Genomic DNA, 27,773 nt, shown 5'->3' with positions numbered 1-27,773 from the left:
TGGACAGCTCACCCTTACGAAATCAGCAGTCAGGGTCAGCCAGTGCTCAGTTTGTGTGTGCACTGTCCCAGCTCTGCGCAGAGAGCTAGTACAGCAGACCTCCACATTACCCAGAAAGACCAGACTCTGTTTGGTGGCAAAGGCCCTTGGCCAGGTTTATTGCCCTTAAGACACAGCATTAGTACCCTGGCTCTATGGTTACATGTATGCTAACACGAGTGCCCAGAGACATGGGCTCAGCTCAGTCAGCAGCAGAATTTTCTATTGCCCCCGCTATAATTTCTCGTTTTATACATTGATACAATCAAGTTACGTATTACAATCCCGTCACGGGTAGTTACCAACGCTATACCTGGTTCGTGCTGGTTTGAACAAGACATCTCCATCCACCATTTTAGCCTCCTCTCTTTGTCCTACTTGGGGTTGGTGTGTCTCTGAACAATCTCCTAGGATTGTGTTTATTCTATACTATGTTGTGGGGTACCTGTACTAGCCTTCTGGAACGTGTTTACATTAATACCCTGTACCTAAAACTTCTTTGGAATGTCTGTGTTTTAGCAATGCTAGCTCTGCTTTGCCTCGTTCATTTACCAGACAGTGAATGTGTAAGCAAGCATCTGCTTTTTAAGAGAATAAATTTCGCTCATAGCTTTTTTTTGCTGACTTTGGTTTAGGCCTCACACCAGGCCCTGTGCTCCAGGCTCTCTCTCTGATACAAAGGCTAGCAGCACTGGGGGAGGGAGGCCTTAACTAAATCCATCTACCCTCATTTTTGTTCTCCATCTTCCTTTCCTTTGGCCCAGAAAGCAAATGCCCTCATAGGTAGCAACTAAATGAGAAGCAGGAAATGTGGAAGGCACATTTAACCCTCTGGGATCAGGCACTTAAGGAGCGACTGAGCAGCTTTAGTGTCTTGAAGAGGGTACAAGGGAAATCCCAACTCCTTATCAATAAGGCAAAAAGATGAGATGAGAACTCAAGACTTTGAGGGAAGAATTAAAAAGGAAAGACAAGAAGGGGGAGGGGGGAGTAGCACTAAAGTATTTGGTACAAGTGTGATTGCACATACCCCCTCCTGGCCCATTGATCACAAGGAGGGCATGTCCCTGCGGTCCTGATTAGACATTTATCAAGACACTGAAGTAATCAAACCCTAAAGGAAATCACAGCTCTTCTGGCAGCAGTTAGGGCAACAGATGTGAGAGGTATCTTCTTCATATCACATAGGGAGTATCCAGTACAGCCACCCCAGCTGCCACCCCGCCATCTGCATGCTCAATTGCCTTGGTTCGCAAGAGGTGACCAACGTGCTTATTCACCACAATGTCCTTCCCCTGCCTGCAATGAAAGGTTAAAGTGAGCAGCTGCAAAATTTAAAGCTTTATGCAATGTGTGGCATTTCTACTAATCCTAGATCTGGAGAATTCTAGTCTGGTCCCCCACTGCCACAGCCTTGGGCAATAGGACATGTGTAAAACACTTTGGGCTTCTCTTCTGTTGACAGATTTGTATTACTGTAGTGCCTAGGAGCTGCAGTCCTGGGCTAGGATTCCACAGTGGTAAGCAATGCACAAACAAAAAGACAGACCCTGCCCCCAAAAGATTAGATGTGCGCCTGTTTCAGGAGGAGTACATCTACCTAGGGAACAATGCAATAATAGCACTGTCATATCCATTATCCCTGGTCACAGCCCAAGACAGAGCTATACCAGCAAATTAAATTCAGGAAATTCATTAGACTTTGTGCCTTCAACACATGGCAGGGAAATAGGCAGGTAGGCAGGCCTGGTTGCCTCTGAGATTAGGGCAGGCTGGCTGCGAGAAGAGAGGGGAAAGAAAAACATTAAGTTAAAATAGTTTTAAAACTAAAAAGTATCCTATGGCACTAGTTCCATTTTTCAAATTTTAAAAGAAGTTTCTCTTGCCCCAGGTATGTTGACTACTGTTTGCATTGGACTTGTACAAAGGCTAGTCAATTTCTCATCAATTGCACTTTAGTTCTTTCTGACTAGCATATGCCACAGTATTTGGATGTAAGTACTGCTGGGGAGAATGTTTGTCTTTACAGCTGTATATAATGGGTATCTATTTTGAAATCATGGCAACATTTCTAGGGGCCTTGGAGTGGTTGGTTTTGTCTATACACAAAAAGAAGAGGAGAGTCAAAGCATCAGCTGACTTAGTATCAAACTACATAGTACAGGGAAAATTGTACTGTAAGCAGTATTGCTCAGTAGCATAGTCCATTCAGTGAAAACCTCTGGCCTGGAATGTATTTGAGGCTGCTGCACAACTCAGCACCACAGGGCACACAGAGACCTTGCAATATTAATCTATTTCTCTGTGGCCCCAGGCTCATGAAATTCCTGCAGGGCCTAAAATCCTGAAGATGACACCCTCGAAAATCAGTTTTCTAATTTTTTTTTTCTTTTTTTTTACTTCAGGCAGTTTATGTTCCAGTCTGCTGGCATGAATTCTAGTTGTATTCTGGTATGGTCTGGCACTAGCTGGGCGTGCAAGTGTGCCAATGGTTGGTGTCTGTGTGACATGCACAGAAAGCTACTGACAGAGGTGATGTTCGAAGACTTGCACTTCTGTTATGAACTCACGTCCACCCACTTCTCTGGCTGGTGCTGCTCCACTGTAATGCCTGCTGCTCAGAACTGTTTTAATTTACCAAAGCTGAGGGGATGGCTGAGACGGGACACGGCAATATTGCAAAGAAAGCCAACTTCTCACCTGACGTAGACACCAAAGACCCCCAACTCAGAGACACATTCGGATATTTTCAGGGGACTGTGAGCCCTGAGCAAGTAATTCATCGATGTCCGAGGTGTGATCTTATCCATTAGGATATAGGAGGCCCTCTCAGGACTGTCTTTAATCTTCTCCAGAAGTTGCTTGAGCTCTTCCCCATAGAGATTGTTCCCTGGTAACATACAATCATACATTTCAACAATTCCCCACAGCAGAAACCATTAGATCCAGTTGCATTAGATGGCTCTGAAGAAACCCCAAATGGTGCAAATGTGAACACCCACCTATTAAGCAACATGGATGGATGCAATCACCACCCCCTGGAGACTGCACGGGCTCTCCATGGAATTCTAGATTCAATTCTATGGGCCTGGTTTCCACTAGCTTAGGTCCTGGGATTCCTCAGTGATCGCCCACCCCAACAACTGCAATCAGCAGCACTAGCAATAAGGGGGTCGCACAGGGGCTGGCCCATGGCTGCAGAACAGCCTGCAAGTTTGAAAGACAGGTTAAAAAGACACATCGCTCTATGTTCAAGGGACAGGAAAGAGAAGGAAAACCGAAGCTGACCAGTCAATACAGGATGTTGGATGCTTGTACTACGTGGGCAGGAATAGAAGGGAGAGGGCGTAAGATAAAGTAAACTTGCTGGGTGAGATTTTGTGCTGTGCCTTCAAGAGGTGCAACACAACTCACAGCCAACAGAAGGGGACTAAAATGGCTTTAAGCCACTTTTGTGTCCTAATGCGACAGCTGGTAAGAGGAAAGCCAAAGTATTACATACACCAAATATGGTGTTATAAGGCACCTTGCCTGTTCCATGTATCTTACAAACACTGCAATGAAAATACAAAACAAATATCCTAGAGATGTGCAAAGACCTGATCCTCCAGACAGGCTGCTGGGCTCTGTAGCTTACAAATCACATAGCAAGGAAGCTGAGTACCTCCGCCTTCCCGCTGAGGCTTTAGGACATATCGTTCTGGATCAGCAATGGCCATTGCAACCACCTTAGCACCTTCCTCGTCCTAGTGGGAGACAGAAATAGCAATAACAAAATCCCAGCAATATTCCTGTCCCTGTTTCTATCTCCAACAAGCAGCCAGTTCATTCTGTACTCCAAAATTGAGCAGAAATACCACACTCCACCAAATTCACTGAAGAGGCCAGAAAAAAAGACTTGAAGTCTTAAATTTGGCACTGTGTTTAAGAAAGGGTTTGTTAAATGCGTTTTTCACTACTCTCCTAGTGTACTGTAGTTTTTAACTGAAAGGTCACACAATCAAATGAAAGCAGGTGTGAACTAAGTAGGAGACAGAAGTGTTGATTTATGCACCACACAAATGAGACTACTTACCATATCTAGGGAATAGAGGCCAGTAAATGTCGCTCTTATCCGAGCAACCGCCTCAGCCTGGCTGGGCAGTAATCTTTCCACGACTCCTGGCTGGCTCAGCTCCTGCTGAACTTTTTTGGTCCCAGCAAGTTGGGTAGCAATGTCAGGACACTTAACTGCTTTGGACCTTTCAATCAACAACCGTGCCTCCCAGTTCTAAGAGGGAGACATAGCAAGAGTCACTTGAATTAATCTAGGTTCCCTGATCCCCCACACATATTCCACTTCCTATAGTTAAACATTCTCATGCAGCCCCAGCGGGGAGGAAAGGAGCACATGGAAGGCATGCAGACCGAATCCGTGGGGTTCCCTTGCTACTGCTGGAAGAAGCACTAGCAAATGAGCCATAAATCAGCTTGGATATTCTCCACCGGATTGGCACAGACAGACAGCTCAGCAATGGTGGTGATGATTAAGTTCTACGCTCTGGTGCTAGTCTGAAAGTACCTTATTGCCTAAAGCCTCTTAAACAAGGATAAAAATCCATTTCAGACCATGTACTTTTCCAACATAGTCCTAATGCAATACTCCAGGTCAGACATTACCTCTAGTCAGAGGATTAGCCCTATTCACTACTAGTGAATGTTTCCCCTTCAGCTTTGTAAAAGCACTGAACTGCTTCTATAAAACATGACAACAATGTGCAGTAGAAAATTCTTTTGAAAATAAATCTGTTCACACGCCCCAGATATTCTCCAAACCAGCAGTATCTGAATGCCAGGGGTGCACTGAAGAAGCTCAGATAATTAAGAGATTTAATTTAGACTTGAGGGACGAATGACCCCATTCAGGGTAACTGCACTTGGTGTTTGCTTTTTAAATAAAAGCAGTCAGTACCCACCTGTTTGTTATAGTTCTCTGGCATGTAACCTTCTCTGTAATACACCACCGCAACCTCTTGGCCTTCCCTAGAATAAAGACCATCATATCAATCCATCCTCTTCTAGCCCTCAGGCTGTAACAGGGATGGCTCTCCCCCCCATGTCTCAAAGCTAACATCTGGGAAGAACAATACACAGACAGCTCTGTGGGTAATGATTAGCTAGTGGGACAAGCAACGGATTATGGAGCCAGCTGTATACAGCACGCATGCAAGGCTTTTCACAGAAGAGTAGCTACAAGCCTCTGGTTATGCATCAGAATAGCAACAATTTGAGAAATGGAGCATTCAGAACATACAATCAGACACAAACTCCTTCTACAACAACAGTTATTCAGCTTTTTAAAAGCACTTCCTATCCCAGTGCACAGACCATCTCCCCTCCTATTTATTGTTGCATAACATCCCTGCGGCAACTACAGAAAATTGCTTCTATGAAGAAGTGACAGCAGGAAAGTTCTGATGTATTTTCAACTGCATTTAATACCACCAACCTTCTGTTCTTGATCACAGTAAAAGCTAATCGCACTTTGGGTGATATCTTGGCTCTGTTGAAATTAATGGCAAGCTCCCATTGAAGTCAATGGGGCCCAAGATTTCATCCACTGTCTCCTTGACATCCCCTCGCACCCCTGCCAGTGCTCTTCTGCTACTAGTTCCCCTTCTCAGCTCTCCTGCACATACTTCTATGCTGGCTGTTTCCCTTCTCTAGTGAAAATTCATATATTTTAAAACCAGAAGTGACCATTATACTGACCTCCTGTGTAATTCAGGCCAAAGATCCTCACCCCGCAAACTTTGCATCAAGCCCAAACGCCACACCAACTACCTTATCCTCCTCTCCCTCCACTACCCCTGGATATACGGTTTGGTTTTCTTCTCTCCAGGACAATCCTCTCCCACCAGTGGCTCTGGCTGATAGCTCTGGCTCCATCTGCTGCTCTACAGAAGTGGTCCAGTGTAGATGCATCAAGACTGTCCTCTTTGTTTCTATCGACACCCAGATTTTTCTTTGCAATGAAGAGCCTGGATGCAATACTACCAGCTGGAACAAGGAGGCAGCACTATGTGACCTGCCTTCTCTCTGCAGAGGACTAGCTAACACTCCATAGACCACAATTTGAGAACTACTGTCTTAAAATACTGGGAGGAGTTCTTCACAAATCACTGGAAGAGCAGTTTTCTCTAGATTTGCATTAAGTCTCAGATATGAACAACTCTGATATCCTGATAATGCAGGTGATCTTAGTATATCCACTCTCCAGTTCAGCAGCTACCACAAGACCAAGCTCTGGTTTCACCAATTCTGTACGTGATCAGTGAGTAACAGCCAGAGAAACTAGTTATTACCAGGTACGATTTAAAGGGATTCAGTCAGTAAGAAAGGAGGAATTCCTAGAGGAAGTGTACACACGTTTGATATACCTCTGATTAAAAAGTCGGGGTGGGGAGAACATAACCATAAAAACATCAAACTGACCTGTGTCAGGACTCCAGGAGACTGAAGAGCAGAAAGAGTGAGACTTTCTCCAACTAATGAACAAGTTGGAGGTTACAAAAACTGAGTACAATAAGGAACCAGTGCTTCCTATGGTGGCACAAATAACTATGAAATAAAGTATCAGAGGGGTAGCCGTGTTAGTCTGGATCTGTAAAAGCAGCAAAGAATCCTGTGGCACCTTATAGACTAACAGACGTTTTGGAGCATGAGCTTTCGTGGGTGAATACCCACTTCGTCAAATGCATGTAGTGGAAATTTCCAGGGGCAGGTATATATATGCAGGCAAGCTAGAGATAATGAGGTAGTTCAATCAGGGAGGATGAGGCCCTGTTCTAGCAGCTGAGGTGTGAAAACCAAGGGAGGAGAAACTGGTTTTGTAAGTGGCAAGCCATTCACAGTCTTTGTTTAATCCTGAGCTGATGGTGTCAAATTTGCAGATGAACTGAAGCTCAGCAGTTTCTCTTTGAAGTCTGGTCCTGAAGTTTTTTTGCTGCAGGATGGCCACCTTAAGGTCTGCTATAGTGTGGCCAGGGAGGTTGAAGTGTTCTCCTACAGGTTTTTGTATATTGCATACCTAATATCTGATGTGTGTCCGTTTATCCTTTTCCATAGCGACTGTCCAGTCTGGCTGATGTACATAGCAGAGGGGCATTGCTGGCATATGATGGCGTATATTACATTGGTGGACGTGCAGGTGAATGGCCAGTGGAGTCCTGTTGGTTTCTTTCTTGGGTTTGTCTTGCAGTAGGAGGCTTCTGGGTACACGTCTGGCTCTGTTGATCTGTTTCCTTATTTCCTCGTGCGGGTATTGTAGTTTTGAGAATGCTTGGTGGAGATTTTGTAGGTGTTGGTCTCTGTCTGAGGGGTTACAGCAGATGCGGTTGTACCTCAGTGCTTGGCTGTAGACAATGGATCGTGTGATGTGCCCGGGATGGAAGCTGGAGGCATGAAAGTAGGCATAGCGGTCGGCAGGTTTTCGGTATAGGGTGGTGGTAATGTGACCATCACTTATTTGCACCGTGGTGTCTAGGAAGTGGACCTCCCATGTAGATTGGTCCAGGCTAAGATTGATGGTGGGGTGGAAGCTGTTGAAATCGTGGTGGAATTTTTCCAGAGTCTCCTTCCCATGGGTCCAGATGATGAAGATGTCATCAATGTAGCGTAGGCAGAGAAGGGGCGTGAGTGGACGAGAGCTGAGGAAGCGTTGTTCCCGGTCGGCCATGAAAATATTGGCATATTGTGGGGCCATGCAGGTGCCCATAGCGGTGCCACTGATCTGGAGATATATATTGTCATCAAATTTGAAATAGTTTTGTGTGAGGATAAAGGCACAGAGTTCAGCAGCCAGTTGTGCTGTGGCATCATCAGGGATAGTGTTCCTGACAGCTTGTATTCCATCTGTGTGTGGGATGTTCGTGTACAGAGCCTCTACATCCATGGTGGCTAGGATGATGTTTTCTGGAAGACAAACCTTCTGCAAGAAAAACCCAAGAAAGAAACCAACAGGACTCCACTGGCCATCACATACAGTCCCCAGCTAAAACCTCTTCAACGCATCATCAGGGATCTACAACCCATCCTGGACAATGATCCCACACTTTCACAGACATTGGGGGGCAGGCCAGTCCTCACCCACAGGCAACCTGCCAACCTGAAACATATTCTTACCAGTAACTGCACACCGCACCATAGTAACTCTAGCTCAGGAACCAATCCATGCAACAAACCTCGATGCCAACTCTGCCCACATATCTACACCAGTGACACCATCACAGGACCTAACCAGATCAGCCACACCATCACTGGTTCATTCACCTGCACGTCCACCAATGTAATATACGCCATCATATGCCAGCAATGCCCCTCTGCTATGTACATCAGCCAAACTGGACAGTCGCTACGGAAAAGGATAAACGGACACACATCAGATATTAGGAATGGCAATATACAAAAACCTGTAGGAGAACGCTTCAACCTCCCTGGCCACACTATAGCAGACCTTAAGGTGGCCATCCTGCAGCAAAAAAACTTCAGGACCAGACTTCAAAGAGAAACTGCTGAGCTTCAGTTCATCTGCAAATTTGACTCCATCAGCTCAGGATTAAACAAAGACTGTGAATGGCTTGCCAATTACAAAACCAGTTTCTCCTCCCTTGGTTTTCACACCTCAACTGCTAGAACAGGGCCTCATCCTCCCTGATTGAACTACCTCATTATCTCTAGCTTGCCTGCATATATATACCTGCCCCTGGAAAATTCCACTACATGCATTTGAAGAAGTGGGTATTCACCCACGAAAAGCACATCCTCCAAAACATCTGTTAGTCTGTAAGGTGCCACAGGATTCTTTGCTGCTTTTATGAAATAAAGTTCTCCCAGTAAACATATGTTCCCATGAGAAACATGTCTCACTGCCGGTTAGCGGAAGAGTCTTCTTTGAGGCACCCTCTAGAACAGTGTTTCTCAACGACTGGTCCGTGGACTGGCGCTGGTCCCTAAGACCTCCCTGACACACTTTAAGAAGGCAGTAAGCCAGTCCCTGGTACCAAAAAGCTTGAGAAACACTGCTCTATAACAGCTATGCTGTTTTTGTACATACACATACATGAAACAGGCCATCCTGCTGGGTCCTCAGGGCTGTGGTTCAGAAAAGGGAATTTATGCCTCCATGTGATATTGGACTAATTTTATATATGCAAAAAAACACAAACATTTCTAAAACTACTTCAGTTCCGGTGAATCCAGGAATAGCAAGCTCTGGATTTCTTATTGAAGAGGATAAAAATGTAAAACCTATTAACTCTCAAAAGAGAGGGATATGCCACCAATTTGGTTTGAAAGTTGCCATTTACTGAGCGCGATGTAAAAAGAATGTCTCAGACCCACCTCTGCCAATCTGGGGTCACATCTGTGCCTAATGCCTGTTTAAGAACACAGCAGAATGTTGTGGCAGGGCCTTGGCAAGTACTTACATGTACAGTCTCCTGTCATTATCTAAAGATGCTTTTTCAAACACATCTTCAAACTGCCTCCGGATCACCCGGATATTCCTTTAAGAGAGGAGTGAGTCATTGAACTTGGCAAAGAGACAGATATCTGCAAGTGAAATCATGAGTGGAATTTTCCTCTAGGACTCTAAAGCCATTGGGGACGTAAAGGGTAAAATTTGCTGGCTTCTCTTTCCTTCTTTCCAAGGTAATTTAACTCTTAACAGATTTTCCTCAGCACCCAGAGGTCTTAAATACTGGTGAGGAGGCAAGGTAATGAAATTAAAAAGGTTTATGTGGCTGGCTCATAATCACGTGTCCCCTTTCCATCAACCAGATTGTCCCTATGACTCCTGCCCATCTTATTAATATATATATATATATATTATATATATATATAATACAAAATAGATCAAAAAGCAGAAAGATACATCCTTAGGTTTTCATACCACCGTAACTGGACTAGGATCCTTTGAGAAGTCACTATAAGGATAGAGAATTGTGATGGTCTTAGGTCATAATTTAGACTTGAAGGGGAGAAGGGGGAGAGGGGTTAAGGGTATAAGGGGAAGTGACACGGTGTACAACCAAGCCTATTACGAACAGAAACATTCCCCTGCACTGTTGTGACCCCCAAATACAACAGCATTACTCTAAAACAGGAGGACAACCAGAAAGTGGCAAGTTTACTTTTTGCTCACAGTCTAAGACAGTGATGGGCAAACTTTTTGGCCCGAGGGCCGCATCTGGGTGGGGAACTTAAATGCAGGGACATGAATGTAGGGCTGGGGCAGGGGGTTGCGTTGCGGGAGGGAATGCGGGGGTGGGAGGAGGTGCAGTGTGCAGGGAGGGGCTCAGGGCAGGGGGTTGGGGTGTAGGGTGTATGAGGAGGCTCAGGGCAGGGGAGGTGCAAGTGCAGCAAGGGGCTCAAGGCAGGGAGTTGGGGTGCAGGGTGCAGCAAGGGGTTGGGTTACGGGGTGCAGGAGGGGTTGGGGTCCAGGCTCCAGCCCGGAACCACTTACCTGGAGCAGCTCTGGGGTGGAAGCAGCACGCACCGAGGCTAGTGCAGGCGCCCTGCCTACCTGCCCTGTCCCCGCTCCGGGAAGCGGCCAGCACCACATCCCTGCGGCCCCTGGGGGATGGGGAGGGGGGCACGGGGGAAAGTAGAGGGCTCTATGCATTGCCATTGCCTGTGGGTACCTCCCCCAAAGCTCCCATTGGCCATGGTTCCCCGTTCCTGGCCAATGGGAGCTTCGGGGGGAGGTACCCACAGGCAAGGACAGTGTGTGGAGTCCTTTGCCCCCGCCCATATCCCAGGGGGCGCAGGGATGTGGTGCCAGCTGCTTCTGGGAGCGGCACAGGGCCCATGGCGCCACAGGAGAGGAAATCCCGTAGGCCAGATCCAAAGCCCACCCCTGGTCTAAGAGCATGTCTACTGTCCAAATTGAAATGCTAACTAACCCTAACACAAGTGATTAAAAGCATATTGGATTTTTAAATGCTCAGTTTTAATAACCTAAGATAATATTAGGAAGACATGAAAGAGGTTTGTTTTTTTTTGTTTTTTTTTAATGAGTTATGTGATCTCGGTCCTTGTAAAGTGAGATTAAACAAATTATTTCATCCTAAAACAACAAACAGTTACCTGGTCCACAGCTCATTTTCTACGCAGCGTTGGTCAAAAATATTCCTTTGGGTATCTGCAACCAGGACCATCACCACAGCCCTGAAACATACACCCCAAAAACTGCATCAGAGCAAGAAACACACCCCACATAGAACTATGGACCTCTAGCTAAAGATTTCATCTTTTACATTCACTTTGGTGATGTGTGGCTTGCAAAGCTTTCCAGTTGATGTTCTTTGCTAGTTCCTAATCCACTTCTAAAGGACAGTGCCAGGTGCCATGTTACTAAAAAGCAGCTCTGGGCAGGCGCACAAGGGGAAGAAATAGGAGGATTCAAGAACGGCTACAAAAAGTCTTCTAGCAGTACAAGTCTTCCACGCCTTTTAGGGAGCACCTGTGGGCAGCTGGATACACTGTAATTTTAAAGAAAACAGTGTTTGGCCAATCCAGTAACTTTGTGCTCTGAAGAACAGAGATCCTCCTTCCCTGGGATGGTAGAGGAATGTGAGCTCTAGAGTTAAAAGTGCTGTATGCATTAAATAGACCCCTTTTGAAAGGTGCAGTTTGAGAAATAAATGTGTACTCATCCTGACATCTTCCCACAGGCTACTCCTCCCTTACCTGGCTGAACCATAGAGTTCCCAAGCTTTCGCAATGCCCAAGGCTATCCCTTTGCATGGATTATTGTCCAGTAACTTCAAGGCTTCCTTGGACTTCCCCAAAACATTCAATATGTGCCTGTGACACAAGAGAAATAACAAAATCACATGGTAATCCCAGCTGACCTAGGATTTGTAAAACAGAAGTTCAGAGAGTTTGTTGATATTAAGAGGTTACGACAGGGTGTATACAGTACAAGAGATACAGAGCATGCAGACTGATGGTTTGCTGAAACCTTCCTCACTAGCTAAGCAATGAAGTATCCTGGTCGGGCCTTTGTTTCAAAGGAGTTCACTTACCGATGTACAGCGGTGGTTCTTGAAGTAAGGCCTCCGAAGCTGGCAGCAATGGTGTTTATTTCAATTTGCTTCAGTGCTGGAGTGCCATCTGCGCCATGGTCAATCATATAATCAGAGCGATTTATTCCTAAGAATACTGACTGAGAGAGAAAATAAAATGCAAAATATAGCACACTATCATTCCTCCACACCTCTGACCAGCATAGTGAGGCCCTTCACTTACCACAGGCCACGTTGACAAGTTCACTTAAAAACCCCCCTTTTTTAGGGCTGGATCCAGCAATCTTCACTTTGGTAAAATGACCACCGGTATCAAGTGTTTGGCAGAGTAAAGACTGTAGGTTGGGTCCTTAGCCTATTTCCTGCATTTATTTGGACAGACATCATCAGAAGCCCTTATTTCCCTCTTCCATATACATCTCATGGCAAGAAAAGGTAACTGATGTAACTGTGGTACAAAAACAACAAGGAGTCCGGTGGCACCTTAAAGACTAACAGATTTATTTGGGCATAAAAACCCCACTTCTTCAGATGCATGGAGTGAACATTACAGATGCAGGCATTATTATACTGACCCATGAAGAGAAGGGAGTTATCTCACAAGTGGAGAGCCAGTGCTGACAGGGCCAATTCAATCAGGGTGGGTGTAGTCCGCTTCCAATAATTGAGGAGGAGGTGTCAATTCCAGGAGAGAGAAAGTTGCTTTTGTAGTGACCCAGCCACTCCCAGTCCCTATTCAAGCCCAAATTAATGGTGTTAAATTTGCAAATGAATTTTAGTTTGCAGTTTCTCTTTGAAATCTGTTTCTGAAGTTTTTTTGTTCAAGTATGGCTACTTTTAAATCTGTTATAGAATGTCCAGGAAGACTGAAGTGTTCTCCTATTGGCTTTTGTATGTTACCATTCCTGATGTCCGATTTGTGTCCATTTATTCTTTTACGTAGAGATCGTTTGGTGTGGCCAATGTACATGGCAGAGGGGCATTGCTGGCACATGATGGCATATATCACATTACTAGATGCACAGGAGAATGAGTCCTCTGATGGTGTTGCTAGACTAGATATGGGGACAGAGTAGGCAGCGTAGTTTGTTATAGAGATTGGTTCCCGGGTTAGTGTTTCTGTGGTATGGTGTGTAGTTGCTGGTGTGTAGTTGCTTCAGGTTGGGGGGCTGTCTGTATGCAAGGGCTGGCCTGCCTCCCAAGGTCTGTGAGAGTGAGGGATTGTTTTCCAGGATAGGTTGTAGATCATTGATGATATTCTGGAGAAGTTTTAGCTGGGGACTGTATGTGATGGTGAGTGGTGTTCTGTTGTTTTCCTTGTTGGGCCTGTCCTGTAGTAGATGACTTCTGGGTACCTGTCTCACTCTGTCAATCTGTTTCCTCACTTCCCCAGGTGAGTATTGCAGTTTTAATAATGCTTGATAGAGATCTTGTAGATGTTTGTGTCAGTCTGAGGCTTGGAGCAAATCTGGTTGCATCTTAGAGCTTGGCTGTAGACAACGGATCGTGTGATGTGTCCTGGATGGAAGCTGGAGGCATGTAGGTAAGTATAGTGGTCAGTAGGTTTCCGATATAGGGTGGTGTTTATGTGACTATCACTTATTTGCACTATAGTGTCCAGGAAGTGGATCTCTTGTGTGGACTGGTCTAGGCTGAGACTGATGCTGGGGTGGAAATTGTTGAAATCCAGATGGAATTCTTCAGAGGCCTCCTTCCCATGGGTCCATATGATGATGTCATCAATGTAGTGCAAGTAGAGGAGGGGCACTATGAGATGAAAGCTGAGGAAGGGTTGTTCTAAGTCAGCCATAAAGATGTTGGCATACTATGGGGCCATGCGGGTACCCATAGCAGTGCCGCTGACTTGAAGTTATAAGTTGTCCCCAAATCTGAAATGGTTGTGGGTGAGGACAAAGTCACAAAGCTCAGCCACCAGGTGTGCCGTTGCCTCATCAGGGATACAGTTCTTGATAGCTTGTAATCCATCCTCATGTGGAATATTGGTGTAAAGAGTTTTTACAGCCATGGTGGCCAGGACGGTGTTTTCAGGAAGATCACCAATGCACTGTCGTTTCCTCAGGAAGTTGATGGTTTCTCGAAGATAGCTAGGAGTGATGGTAGCGTAGGGTCTAAGGAGAGAGTCCAAATAGCCAGATAATCCTGCTGTAAGTGTGCCAGTGCCTGAGATAATGGGGCATCCAGGGTTTCCAGATTTATGGATCTTGGGTACCAGACAGAATACCCCTGTTCGGGGCTCTGGGGGGTGTGTCCATGTAGATTTGTTCCTGTGCTATAGCAGAGAGTTTCTTGAGCAGATGGTGTAGTTTCTTTTGGTACTCCTCTGTGGGATTGGAGAACAGTGCCCTGTAGAATGTGGTGCTGAAGAGTTGCCTGGCAGCCTGCTGTTCACAATCCGACCCGTTTGTTATGACTACAGCATCTCCTTTGTCAGCCCCCTTGATTATAATGAACAGGTCAGATTATGAACAGGAGGCTGCCAGGCAACTCTCCAACACCACATTCTACCCAGAAGTCACCTACTACAGGACAGGCCCAACAGGGATCCAAAGCCCACCCCTGGTTGGTTCCAAAAGGAGTTGGAGTGGCTGGCTCACTACAAAAGCAACTTTCCCTCTCCTGGAATCGACACCTCGTCCTCAATTATTGGGAGTGGACTATATCCACCCTGATTGAATTGGCCCTGTCAATACTGGTTCTCCACTTGTGAGGTAACTCCCTTCTCTTCATGGGTCAGTATAATAATGTCTGCATCTGTAATTTTCACTCCATGCATCTTGAAGAAGTGGTTTTTTTACCCATGAAAGCTTATGCCCAAATAAATCTGTTAGTCTTTAAGGTGCCACTGGACTCCTTGTTGTTTTTGTGGATACAGACTAACACAACTATCCCTGATATATGGTATAAAACAAACTTAACATCACAGGAAAGCCCTTAAGTACTACTTCTGACACAGCTACACTGAACTGGAACTCACCAAAATGCTCTTTTCAGACTTTCAGAAAGCAACATTACAAGTGTGTATAATCATGGTCCCCTTTCACACAAGGTTAGACAGTTTCCAGCAATACCCACCAAGAATACTTAGCAGCATGATTGCTGAATGGTCTCATAAAATGGGACAAGTTACTCTTTATGATATCTTGGCCAGTTACACCATAATCTAGAGAGTAATCCTATATATCCTGCTCCTGACTGAACAATTCAAAACCAACCTGTGGGAGAGATTTTTCAAATTACCAAAAAACCTCAAACTTCCATTATGAAAGAAAGGAGGGTGGCAGCTAATGGGGGGGAGAGGACTTCCTGTGGAATACCTGAGCAAACCCTTCTTTCAGAACTTGCTTGTAGATTTTAAAGAGATGAGCTGTGAAATCATCCACTTTGATGGTGCTACAGAAAAAGAAAGAGTATACCAATCAATTTACCTGGTTATAAGAGAGATATATAAATAAAGCCCGTACTTGAGGAAATCTATTATCTATTACATGGTGGAAGCTACAGGATACACTCCACAGCACAATGCACAGGGGTGTGGTCAGACCATGCTCTTGAGCATTAGTAAGAGCTGCACAAGCTAAAGCCTCACCGAGGGCATTTACAATGTACTCTTGAGCATAAGGCAAGAGTTCCAAGTGGTCAGATAAACCTTAACCCCACCCCACAGCAGTAGAGACCCTAGTAAAAAGCTTCTCTGTGAAAAAGGTTCAGAGACTCAAAGTTAAAGGTCAGAAGGGACCATCACAATCATCTAGTTGGACCTCCTGCACATCGCAGGCCATAGAACCTCATCCACCCACCTAGTAATAGACCCCTAACCTCTGGCTGAGTTACTGAAGTCCTCAAATCATGGTTTGAAGACGACTAGTAACAGAGAATCCATCATTTACACTACTTTAAACTTGCAAGTGACCCAGACCCCATGCTGCAGAGGCTCTCCCTCCACACTCTCCCTCTGCAGCTGCCAGTGTGAATCTCTGTGAAGGAAGAGAGAGAAGACAAACAGAAGATAGAGAAAAGCAGCAAAGATATAGACCAAAAGTCTCCTCACTCCCATGGGGGTCTGGTGTTAAAATTCACAGTGCAAATTACAGGGGCCATCGCCAAATTCACCTTTTGGTAGTTTATTGGCTTGACATGCTGCACATCACTGTACTCACCGCTGTATAACCCTTCTAGAAAGGGCCCATATATGTTCTACTCCAAACAACAGGATTATTTACTAGCAATAAAAAGAACGAGGAGTACTTGGGGCACTTTAGAGACTAACAAATTGTATCTGGGCATAGGCTTTCATGGGCTAAAACCCACTTCATCGGATACATGCAGTGGAAAATACAGTCGGAAGATATATATACACAGAGAACATGAAAAAATGGGCGTTGCCATAAACATGACTCATCAATTAAGGTGGGCTATTATCAGCAGGAGAAAAAAAAACTCCTCCTTTTTGCTGATACAGATTAACATTGCTACCACTCTGAAACCTGTTACTAGCAATCAGTTGTATACATAACACAGGCACACAGTGAGGCAAGAGAAGCCCTTCCCATACAGATTGGTCATTTTTTGGAAGGCTCACGGAGACCCCAAAACCTTAATGAAGACAGCTAAAAAAATACTAAATTTGAAGAAGAATGCAGAGTCTAATGCACCTAACTACTTACGGACTACTGGCAACCATTTTATGAAAACTAATGTGGTGAGGAAAATGAGAGGTTAGTTCTGTGATCAGTCTGACAGACAGAGAGAGTAACCTGCAGCAGAAGTGGTGTCTTTATACCCTTTGCCTGTAACCTGAAGAACTTGATGGTCATCCATAAACTATCAGGAGAGAGACTGAGGGCCGCAACTCAAGAAGTAACAGAAAAAATGGACTAAGAGTAAGAGCAATAGAAGCTTTACATTTAAAATGTGTTCAGTTAACATATACAGTACAATAAATACCTAGCAAGAGTGCGTTCCAGGAATTCCGCGTTCTGGCTAATAGTATCCACAAGTAGGTTAAAATCTTGCTGAACAGCATAGGCTTGTTCAAAGATGGTGCTTGGTACTACAGATGGGAGCAATGTAAAGGGAGCATAATTCACCACCTGCAGATAAGGGTCCAACAATGGAAAAGTCAGCCATCTCCCTCACACTTCCTTTCTCTAACAGACTGGGCTGAAGCCCTCTGAAAACGTGGTCCAGCCAGTCCCAATTTAAATTAAATTAGTCCCAATTTAAAACAGACGTATTCTAGACTAGATCCTTGCTTTATTTGTCCTTGAACACACTTTCCCTCACAGGCTGCATCGCCTGAACTCTAGCAAGTCTAGTTTTGAGCATTTCACTTTACAAAACTTAATATAATGGAATTTGGGTTGGGAGACCTCAGGAGCAACTCCATAGTTACACTTGTGCTGAACTTTTCATTTAAAGGAGTATAATCTCCGTTTCCACTGTAATGATAGAATGTAGTCTCCAGATTTAGAAGTACTGTTCAGAGAACGAATGAATTTTATAGTATATCCAGTTCTAAAATTTATCCCTGAGGGTATCATTATTATTGACTCACTTTAGCTACTCAACTCCAGTCACTGCAAATTCCAAACTCCGTACACCTCTTCACCAGGACCACATCTCAGGCATAAGCCACTTTGGGCATAAGCCACTTTAAAAACAGTAATTTTATACAAAAGTTATTCTCCTTGTTTTTTATAACTTTTTGTGCATGCCAAGGGAAGCCAAGACCTCTCTCAGAAGCCAATGTGTATGTCTGCTCTCCAATACTGCCTCCCTACTCCTCAGCATCAAATCCCTAGCCCTGGGGTGGGCAAATGACCACCCACAGGCCGCATCCGGCCGTCAAGCTCCTGCTGGGGAGCAGGGTTTGGGGCTTACCCCACTCCGGCGCTCCAGCCAAGAAGCAGGGTCGGGGGCTGCTCCATGCAGCTCTCAGAAGCAGCAGCAGCATGGCCCCCCTCTGGCTCCTATGTGTAGAGGCAACCAGGGGGCTCTGCTCCACACGCTGCCACCACCCCAAGCGCCGTCCCTACAGCTCCCACTGGCTGGGAACCACAGCCAAAGGGAGCTTCCAGGGTGGTGCCTGCGGATGGGGCAGCACACAGCAGAGCTGTCCAGCTTCATAAGAGCCAGAGTGGGGACATGTCGATGTTTCTAGGAGCCACTTGAGGTAAGCGCCAACCAGAGCCTGCACGCTAAGCCCCAACCCCAATTTTGTGAGCACTCATAGTGTGTCATACAATTTCTATACCCAGAGGCAGCCCTCACTCCAAAAAGTTTGCCCACCTCTGCCCTACGCAGATGCTGATCTTAGAGATACTGACTGGACAGCAGAGCCAGCATCAAAACGCAAAGATACATGGCAAAGACATACTGCACAGCATCACTGTCAGTCATCTCTTCGGTCTTCCTGCAGCCTGCCCATGGAGATGCCAGACAACTAGCTAGTCTTCAGCTAATACACAGTTCCTCTCTCTCTCACATGCTGCTGGTGGACCTGATCAGGTCCACCAGCAGCATCCTGGTTATAACACAAGAGTTCCCCTCTGGCAAATTACAGGAGGTTCACCAAAGGGAAAAGTTTCCTCCCAACCAGAGCTGGTATCCCTGCGAAGTCCAGGCCATTTCAGGTGACACCATCCTCATCTCCTTGTTCAGGCATGGTGGTAGCTGAAGGTTCTTCAAAAGCAGAACCTCCCACTGACAAACTTCCTGGGATTCAGCAGAGATAAGCTCTGCTCAGATATTGGGAGCATGCCCATCACACCAGGACTGTTCCTGGGGAGAGTGAACACACAGCATGGACATCCAATGCTCAGCTACCACATCCAAACCTCATGTTTTCTCATTTACAAATAAAACAGATTTTCATAATGCAGGTAGATCTCCCAGTAGAATATCTTAGTCTGACCACAGTTGGTATTATGGAGTGTGGTGGAAGCTTACTCTGCTATTGTCTCAACTTTGCTTAGTCTCCTGTGGAGCTGTGCAGTTATTGCAAAATATTGCATGTTTCATGATGACTCAACAAACAAGCCACATCACCTGCAACCATCTCCTTCCCAAGACCTTGTCCTATGGGGCAGAAATCTTGCTGAGTCATTTGATCCTTTTCCAAGAATGCATTATTTCTATGTGAGAACATGGAGTAGTTAAATAAGCTGAGCTTACATTCGATGAACTGGGCTCCTCTTTGGTCCTCATCAGAACTCCTTCAAGCAATGCTGCATCCACAGCGATTGCAGCTACCTCCGGAATGAGCTGCTCATTGTGCAAAACATCTTCCCATACGGTCAGGTGGGCAGTCATTTCAAATGCTAAAGACACAAAAAAAAGTCACTCACAAGACAGGGCAAGGGATCAGAGTCCAGTGCTCTTTACCTGTACATAGCCTAACCTTTCTTGCTTAGTAGGTGACGGTGGTGGGGTGCAAAGGTGGTTGTTTCATTTTAAATTAGACCAGATAGAACTGTAGTTTTCTTCCAGCTTTAGCAAGTTACCTTCTGTACTGAATTCTGGTCTGGATATCAGAGGCGATACACACAGGGTTGCTGAACAGGCTCTTGGCATGATACGGGCCTTACTCAGCATTCTTTACTCAGGCAACACTCACACTAACTTTCCTGGGAGATTTGTCCAAGTGCCAAACAGGTCCTCAGACCAGGCACTGTAACTATATTCCTGGGGCTTCTGACCCAACTAATTGCCCTATCATCACCTATCAAACATAATAAATGCATATTTTGATGGAAAGGTATTGCCAGAAATAGAAAAACTGTTTTTGTGGGGAGAAGTAGTAAAGCAGATACTCGTGTTTTCATGAACCTTAGAAAACAGATGCAGCCGAGAGGTCAAGGACTGACCCAACTCTCCTATCTGCACTATTGATTAGTACCTTGTTTGTGACCATCCAGAACATGGTTAGGACAAAGTTACTAACCACATGACTTTCCTCTTTTTACAGCCCTGTTCATAAGCAAGGTAACACAAGTATCAGACATTACAAATTGGTGAGAGCCTATCATGACTGCCAAGCTACATCAGTGTAACTTGCTCTCAGCAGCCAGAACAGTCTGGGAGAGGTATAAGAATGCACCAAGAACCACATTTTTGCACCACAGAGGTATGGTTGAGCAAGGAAATATCATGCAGTGTTGATGCACTGAAATATGTTAGTGCTGTAACTATGTCAAATGAGTATGACACCATTTCTAGTTATGCTTAATATGGTCCTACACACTGCACAGAAGTGGTCCCTCCAGAGCAGGGTTGAGGCCTACTGATGAGGCAGCATGTATGTACGAAACTTGCATCATCACTGCTCACGTTGTACTCTCTCTTCAGATAAACAGACTCCTCCATGGCATAGATCATGACTTCCTTATGTGCCTTACAAAGCATTGTTCACATTTATTACAGCACTCAATACATGTAACAGAACCGTCAATGGAGCCTTTCAAGGCACAATGTCACCTGGAGAAATGTCATGTTAGTGCTTGTCTACACTGGCACTTTACAGCACTGCAACTTTCTCACTCAGGGCTGTGAAAAAACAGCCCCCTGAGCACAGCAAGTTTCAGCGCTGCAAAGCGCCAATGTAGACAGTGCAGCAGTGCTGGGTGTGCTGGTAGCAATGCCTCTCATGGAGATGGTGGTGGGTTTTTTGTTTTTTTTTTTTTAAGAGTGCTGGGCGAGAGGTCTCCCGCAGTTCTGCCACGACTACACAAGCCACAGCGCTTTAACGCTGCCAGTGTAGACTAGCCCTTAGGACGGCACGAGGCTACAATAGCTATATAGACACCTGCTTTAGAAAGGAGTCAGTCATTTAACTGGGCAAGTTGAAACAGAGGTCAGGATTTAAGAATGTGCTTCTCCGCAAGGCACACAAAGCCCAATGAAGCACTTCCCCTTGGCCAAAGGATACCACGCGCTGGACATGTGCCATTTTGTTTATAAAGTAGTTGATAAACAATAAGCCATTTAAAATATACCAGTTAAATTCATGACCTATTAAGCCAAGTAAGCCAGTCCTACTGGGACAAAGGAAAAGCCCCCGCAGGGCAGCTGCATGGACGCAGCAGCCCAACCGGAGCCCACCCGACCCACCTAGCTCAGAGCCAGCACCAGCGCCGGGCTTCCTCAGCGGGTCGCAGCCGTTCCGGCCTCCAGGCCCGCACGGCCACGCCTGGCGCTGAGCGGGGCCCGGGGAGCTCCACGGCCAAGGGAGCGCGTGACCCGCTTTCGCTCCTGCCGGCCCGCGGGGGCCACCCGCCCGGTCCGCAGCATGGCCGCGCCAGCGAGGCTCTGGGCCGGGCTGTGATTGACCCCGGGTCACGCTGCGCGCTCCCCCGCCTGCCAGACCCCGAGCCCGTCCGCTGTGAGGGCTCGAGGAGCGAACGGACCGGGGGGAGGGGCAGAGTTCGGGACGCGGCCCAGCCGCGCGGGCACCCGGGAGCGGAGGAAGGAGAACTGCCCCTCCCCCCCGGGAAGCGGCAAGCCCCGGTACCTGGCTCGCGGCACCCGCCGACTGCGCGTGCGAAGGGAAATGCGCTCAGCAGCGCTCAACCTCGGCTAGGCCACGCCTCTCTCAGCGCCCAGAACGGACGCGAGCGCTTGCCTTCTCCCATGATTGGCAGGAGAGTGGGCCTATCACCGTGAAGTAACGAGGAGAGGCGAGCTCGCCAGTGAGGGCTGGACTCTGGAACAGCTAGAGAAGGAATCAATCGTAAGCGGAATGTCCCGCCTCCCTCCCCTGCGTACTCAGCCGCTCAGTGCGCCTGCGCCGGGCTCCCAACGCCGAGTAGCGGGGTGCGGAGCCGGGGTGGCCTCGTGCGCTGCTCCGCTCGCGCCAGGCTGCAGCCACCAGCCGGTGGGCTGTGGCCTCGCCCAGGGGGCGCGCTGGGGGCTGAGCCAGCCCCTCTGGGTGCTCGGGCCCTGGCGAGGCACATCCTTAAACACCCCGCCCGGTGCCTGCCGAGGCCCTATGCGACTTGCTGGAGGGCACCTTGGGAGCAGAGCCACCCCAAGCCTGTTTACTTGTACAAAGTGAGCAGTGGTGGGGATTGTCTCTCTACAGGGAAGTTACAATATATGAAGACATGGAGTACACAAACCCCTTAAAGCTTACATCAACGAGAAAAAGATTCTCCATAAACTTTGTTGTTTGTCAAGGAAATCAAAACAATATAAAATTGCCAAAAGCCACAAATGCTGGACAGAATTCTCTGATGCTGGCAGCAAAAGCCAGGCGATATGAATTGTTTTGGCACCTATTGGATGCCTTGTCTAGTTTAGATGATGTGCCACCAATACTCTATGAGGGGGCCTGCTTTCAGAAATACACAAGAAAGTTGACTTTGACACATGTCAGAGTTGTGAACCCAGGAAAGAAAACAGAAAATCTGATCAGACAGCATCATATTCACCTGTTTCCAGAGTACAGAAGTCCTCCAGTAATTGGTCCTGTTGCATTGTTTGCTTGATAAAAAACACAACACAAGAACCTTAATAAAATAACTGGAGAGAGCAACCAATCTCAGGGAGGCAGCACTTCAAAGAGGAGATGATGATATGTTGTGCAGAATACCTGTAGAAGACTTGATTGCTAAGGGTGCAATTTATCACTCAGCATGCCTTTCTTCCTACTTGAGTAAAACAAATCTTAAAGCAAAACCATCTAGTTACACTTCAACAATACAAGCAGCGAAGAATCCTGTGGCACCTTATAGACTAACAGACATTTTGGAGCATGAGCTTTTGTGGGTGAATACCCACTTCGTCACATGCATCTGACGAAGTGGGTATTCACCCACAAAAGCTCATGCTCCAAAAAGTCTATTAGTCTATAAGGTGCCAAACCCCTTAAAGCTTACATCAAGGAGAAAAAGATTCTCCATAAACTTTGTTGTTTGTCAAGGAAATCAAAACAATATAAAATTGCCAAAAGCCACAAATGCTGGACAAAATTCTCTGATGCTGGCAGCGAAAGCCAGGCGATATGAATTGTTTTGGCACCTATTGGATGCCTTGTCTAGTTTAGATGATGTGCCACCAATACTCTATGAGGGGGCCTGCTTTCAGAAATACACAAGAAAGTTGACTTTGACACATGTCAGAGTTGTGAACCCAGGAAAGAAAACAGAAAATCTGATCAGACAGCATCATATTCACCTGTTTCCAGAGTACAGAAGTCCTCCAGTAATTGGTCCTGTTGCATTGTTTGCTTGATAAAAAACACAACACAAGAACCTTAATAAAATAACTGGAGAGAGCAACCAATCTCAGGGAGGCAGCACTTCAAAGAGGAGATGATGATATGTTGTGCAGAATACCTGTAGAAGACTTGATTGCTAAGGGTGCAATTTATCACTCAGCATGCCTTTCTTCCTACTTGAGTAAAACAAATCTTAAAGCAAAACCATCTAGTTACACTTCAACAATACAAGCAGCGAAGAATCCTGTGGCACCTTATAGACTAACAGACATTTTGGAGCATGAGCTTTTGTGGGTGAATACCCACTTCGTCACATGCATCTGACGAAGTGGGTATTCACCCACAAAAGCTCATGCTCCAAAAAGTCTATTAGTCTATAAGGTGCCACAGGATTCTTTGCTGCTTTTACAGATCCAGACTAACATGGCTACCCCTCTGATATTCAACAATACAGTCATCTTATGACACTGCTTTCAATCGATTGAAGAAATGTATATAAGATGATTAACCACCAAGAAGGCTCTTCTCCTAGCCAAGCTGCTACAAAGATATAAAGCTCTACTTATCCCTCAGATGTAGAAACTGCAGGCAATTCCAACAGCAAGATTAGAAAAAAAACATTCCGGTTCTGCAATTTCATTCCATGCACAGGCAAGGAATGCCTAGGCAAATCTACCTTTGTTCTATAAAGTGCAATAACATTAGCTGATGCTATCCAAGCTACTGTAATCTGAAGCAGGAACTTGAATCATCTAAATGTTTGGTCAACGTTCTTCTGGTGAGCAAGCCTGATGAACAGCTTTCAAATGACCAAGTGGTTTTGTATAATGCCACTTCAATCCTTTAGTTTGAAATAGCCAAAATGAAAGCCCCAGATTATTATCAAAAGCCAGGTGATTGTAGTTCAGAGAAGTCATTTACTTTCGTGCCCCAGTTGGTGCACGAGTTTCTCTGTCCATTTGCTAATGGATAAAACTGCATATAATTCAGCCAGCAATGAGTATAATCTTTCAGAAGACATTCAAATAAGATGCTCTCAATTGCAGAGAACATAGGGGTTAAAAGTTCCAAATTAACACACCACTGCACATAAGCCTTGCTGCACAGCTGCACCATGAGACTGGGGCTACACCTTCACTGATTTTGTCAATTATGTTGAACTGAGGCAATTCATCACTAGTGCTTCAAAACCTGAAGTAGAAAGACTCCAGGGAGATGGGTTCATTCCGAATGGAATTATACCACTACATGCAGATGGAAATCTCATCCATGAAGGAGATAATATAATCAACATAAAGACTTGATTGAAATAATATATTTCATTCAATGGATAGAGTGGTATTTCAAGAACAGTCTCCAGATACACCTCTACCTCGATATAACACTGTCCTCGGGAGCCAAAAAATCTTACCGCGTTATAGATGAAACTGCGTTATATTGAACTTGCTTTGATCCACCAGAGTGCGCAGCCCCGCCCCCCCAGAGCACTGTTTTACCACGTTATATCAGGTGGCGTTATATCGCGGTAGAGGTGTAGTCCAGCATCACAAGAAATATCACTAAAGTGTGGGGAAAAAATGTCACTCTACCCAGGCAGATTCTCTTTTGCAGTGTTTGAAAAAACAAAGAAAGTCCAGTACCAATTCACCATGAAAAATACTTGAGAAAATCAACTGTAGTCAGAACTACAGAAAATCTTCCCTGCACAGAACTGTATCTATACCAAGAGAATGAAAAATGTGGCAACCCAGGATGATGATGACTTGAAATGTCACCAGTGCTATTACATTTCAGTGATGTTTGTATGCATTTTTTATTAGATTTTATTTGTACCCTTTAGATCAGGGGTTGGCAGCCTTTCAGAAGTGGTATGCCAAGTCTTCATTTATTCACTCTAATTTAAGGTTTCATGTGTCAGTAATACATTTTAACATTTTTAGGTGTCTTTCTATATATCTATAATATATAACTAAACTATTGTTGTATGTAACATAAATAAGGTTTTTAAAATGTTTAAGAAGCTTCACTTAAAATTAAATTAAAATGCAGAGCCCCCCGGACCCGTGGCCAGGACCCAGGCAGTGTGAATGCCACTGAAAATCAGCTCGCATGCTGCCTTCAGCATGCATGCCATAGGTTGCCTACCCCTGCTTCAGATTGTTGTTGTGATGCTCTGAGGTCAAAAGAAATCCAAATTTATGTCTTGAAATAATACATAGTCATTAAACTAACAGAAACTAATGCAAATGTTTCAAAGTGGTCATTTTAATGTGTTGATAGTGTCATTATGTATCCCTGTTTTTATGGTAAAGGCACCACTTGACAGCTCCACATCATACCTCATCTTCAAGTATACACAATAAGCTCTAGAATTATGTATGATGAGTGTGTATGTAGAGAGGTTACATTAAGCTGACCAAATCAGCAATGTCTGTTGCTCCTTTACATCACATGAGAAAGCTGGAGTCTATTTTGCCTCAGACATCAACAGAATTAAATTCTGCTTGCAGCATTTTAGTGCATGGTGACGTAGGACCAGAAGTGTTCCAGGTGGAACTTGTGTCATTGGCATGTGGGGTAGATCAGTTTTTAATTTGTAGATTCAGCACTTTGGAAATGGAATCAGCGAGTCAAACCTGGAGCACTAAGATGCCTATTGTGAAGTCACTAGCCATATTCTGCATCAAATTCAGGACTGGTGCATGTGCTCACAACTCCCAGTGAAGTCCAGTAGCAGTCAGTGAAGTTAATGGGAGGTATGCCCATTTACTCCAGGACCAAACACCAGAAAAAGGCTCTCTTACTCCACAATAAGCATGTCCACACAAGGAGTTGTTATTCCAGAATAGCTGGAGTGCTTTAAATTCATACCCTACTGTCATAACCTAGTCCCAGATTTGGACCTTAGCGTCCAAAATATGGGGGTTAGCATGAAAAACCTCCAAGCTTAGTTACCAGCTTGGACCTGGTACTGCTGCCACCACCCAAAAAATTAGAGTGTTTTGGGGCACTCTGATCCCCCCAAAACCCTTCCCTGGGGACCCCCAAGACCCAAACCCTTGAGTCTTACAACAAAGGGAAATAAATCTTTTCCCTTCCCCCCTCCCTCACCCCCCCCTCTCCTGGAGAGATACACAGAAGCAACCTCCGTGAATCTAAGCAGAGGGAGTCCACCCTCTGTAATTTCAGTCCTGAAAACAAAAGCACTTTCCTCTTCACCCAGACGGAATGCAAAGTCAGACTAGTAAATCTAACACACACAGACCTCCCCCTGATTTCTTCCTCCCACCAATTCCCTGGTGAGCTGCAGACTCAATTCCCTGAAGTTCCCACTAAAGAAAAACTCCAACAGGTCTTAAAAAGAAAGCTTTATATAAAAAGAAAGAAAAATACATACAAATGGTCTCTCTGTATTAAGGTGACAAATACAGGGTCGATTGCTTAAAAGAAATATGAATAAACAGCCTTATTCAAAAAGAATACAATTCAAAGCACTCCAGCAACTATATTCATGTAAATACAAAAGAAAAACAATATAAACCTTACTGCCTTACTATATTTTGTACTTACAACTTGGAAACAGAAGATTAGAAAGCAGGAAATAGAACAAATCCTTCCCAAAGCTGAGAGGGACAGGTAGAAGACAAACCAAGAACAAAGGACTCACACACAAAACTCCCTCCACCCAGATCTGAAAAAGTCTGGTTTCCTGATTGGTCCTCTGGTCAGGTGTTCAGATTACTTCTTTCCAGGTGAAAGAGATGTTAACCCTTAGCTATCTGTTTATGACACCTACCTCACTCTGTCTGGAATCATTTCCCAGGTAGACAAGCCCTGCATCTTGCTAGTCCCTAAGTACCAGTGGGGGCGGAAAGGCACTCCGCAGGGCTTCGCACTCCCCTCCTTCACCTTCCGGGGCAGTTAAACTGCAGATGCCCCCACGGGGGAGGAGGGAAGCTCAGTCTGATGCTATGAGCTCTCCCTTCTGAGCTGCTCATTCGGCCCTTTGCTAGCTGCCCACCCCAGGCGGTTTGGCCCTGTCTGAGAGCTGGGGCGGCCCCATGGCTCATCGCACATGGGGATGGGGGTGCCGCTTGCAGGGAGGTCTCTTGGGCAAGGCGCTGACTTGGGAGGTTGGTACCCGTGGCGGGGCCCCGCTGGGGGATGAGCACCCAAGGGAGAGGAGAGGTCCCAGGCGGAGGGCTGGAACCGGAGGGCGCGGTGCCACTACCTGATCCGGAGAGTCCCCGGGCGCTGCAGGAGGAGCCCGTGGGCCCGCCCGCGGCAGAGTCAGTACCGGGGGTGGGGGGCTGACGTCGGAACTCCATCACAATGCCGTGTGACGTCACCCCGCTGCGCTGTGAGGCATGCTTACGTCACGCAAATCCCCTCGGGGACCCGGAAGCGGCAGGCGCGTGGCCAGCAGAGGC

At 45.8% G+C, this 27,773-nt stretch overlaps 1 protein-coding gene and 1 long non-coding RNA gene across 5 annotated transcripts in view; one reads left to right on the top strand and one right to left on the bottom strand.

Moving 5' to 3' along the window:
• The window catches only part of LOC115634945, a 3,850-nt gene extending 2,927 nt beyond the window's left edge, over positions 1-923 (top strand). Inside the window, exon 2 of the long non-coding RNA XR_003996479.1 lies at positions 34-923. This is a non-coding gene — a long non-coding RNA (uncharacterized LOC115634945). The remainder of the gene's footprint in view (positions 1-33) is intronic.
• Positions 130-27,773, bottom strand: GSS (glutathione synthetase). Of its 4 annotated transcripts, none has more exons than XM_030533010.1 (13): positions 27,575-27,773; positions 19,302-19,447; positions 17,073-17,218; positions 15,443-15,518; positions 12,108-12,247; positions 11,770-11,886; positions 11,167-11,247; positions 9,507-9,584; positions 4,995-5,061; positions 4,115-4,309; positions 3,704-3,785; positions 2,740-2,929; positions 130-1,338 (listed from the first exon to the last, which is right to left on the bottom strand). In XM_030533010.1, the coding sequence occupies exons 1-13, from the start codon at positions 27,669-27,671 to the stop codon at positions 1,215-1,217; spliced, it is 1,539 nt and encodes a 512-aa protein (XP_030388870.1). In that variant the 5' UTR covers positions 27,672-27,773; the 3' UTR covers positions 130-1,214. The 4 variants fall into 4 exon arrangements, with proteins under 4 accessions (XP_030388870.1, XP_030388871.1, XP_030388872.1 ...); XM_030533011.1 differs by lacking the exon at positions 27,575-27,773 and adding an exon at positions 21,637-21,824; XM_030533012.1 differs by lacking the exon at positions 27,575-27,773 and adding an exon at positions 21,237-21,320.

Source organism: Gopherus evgoodei, chromosome 14, assembly GCF_007399415.2.
Source record: "Gopherus evgoodei ecotype Sinaloan lineage chromosome 14, rGopEvg1_v1.p, whole genome shotgun sequence".
Lineage (NCBI taxonomy): Eukaryota > Metazoa > Chordata > Testudines > Testudinidae > Gopherus > Gopherus evgoodei.
The sequence above is the reverse complement of the archived record's forward strand: the minus strand, read 5'-3'. Positions and strand labels throughout refer to the sequence as shown.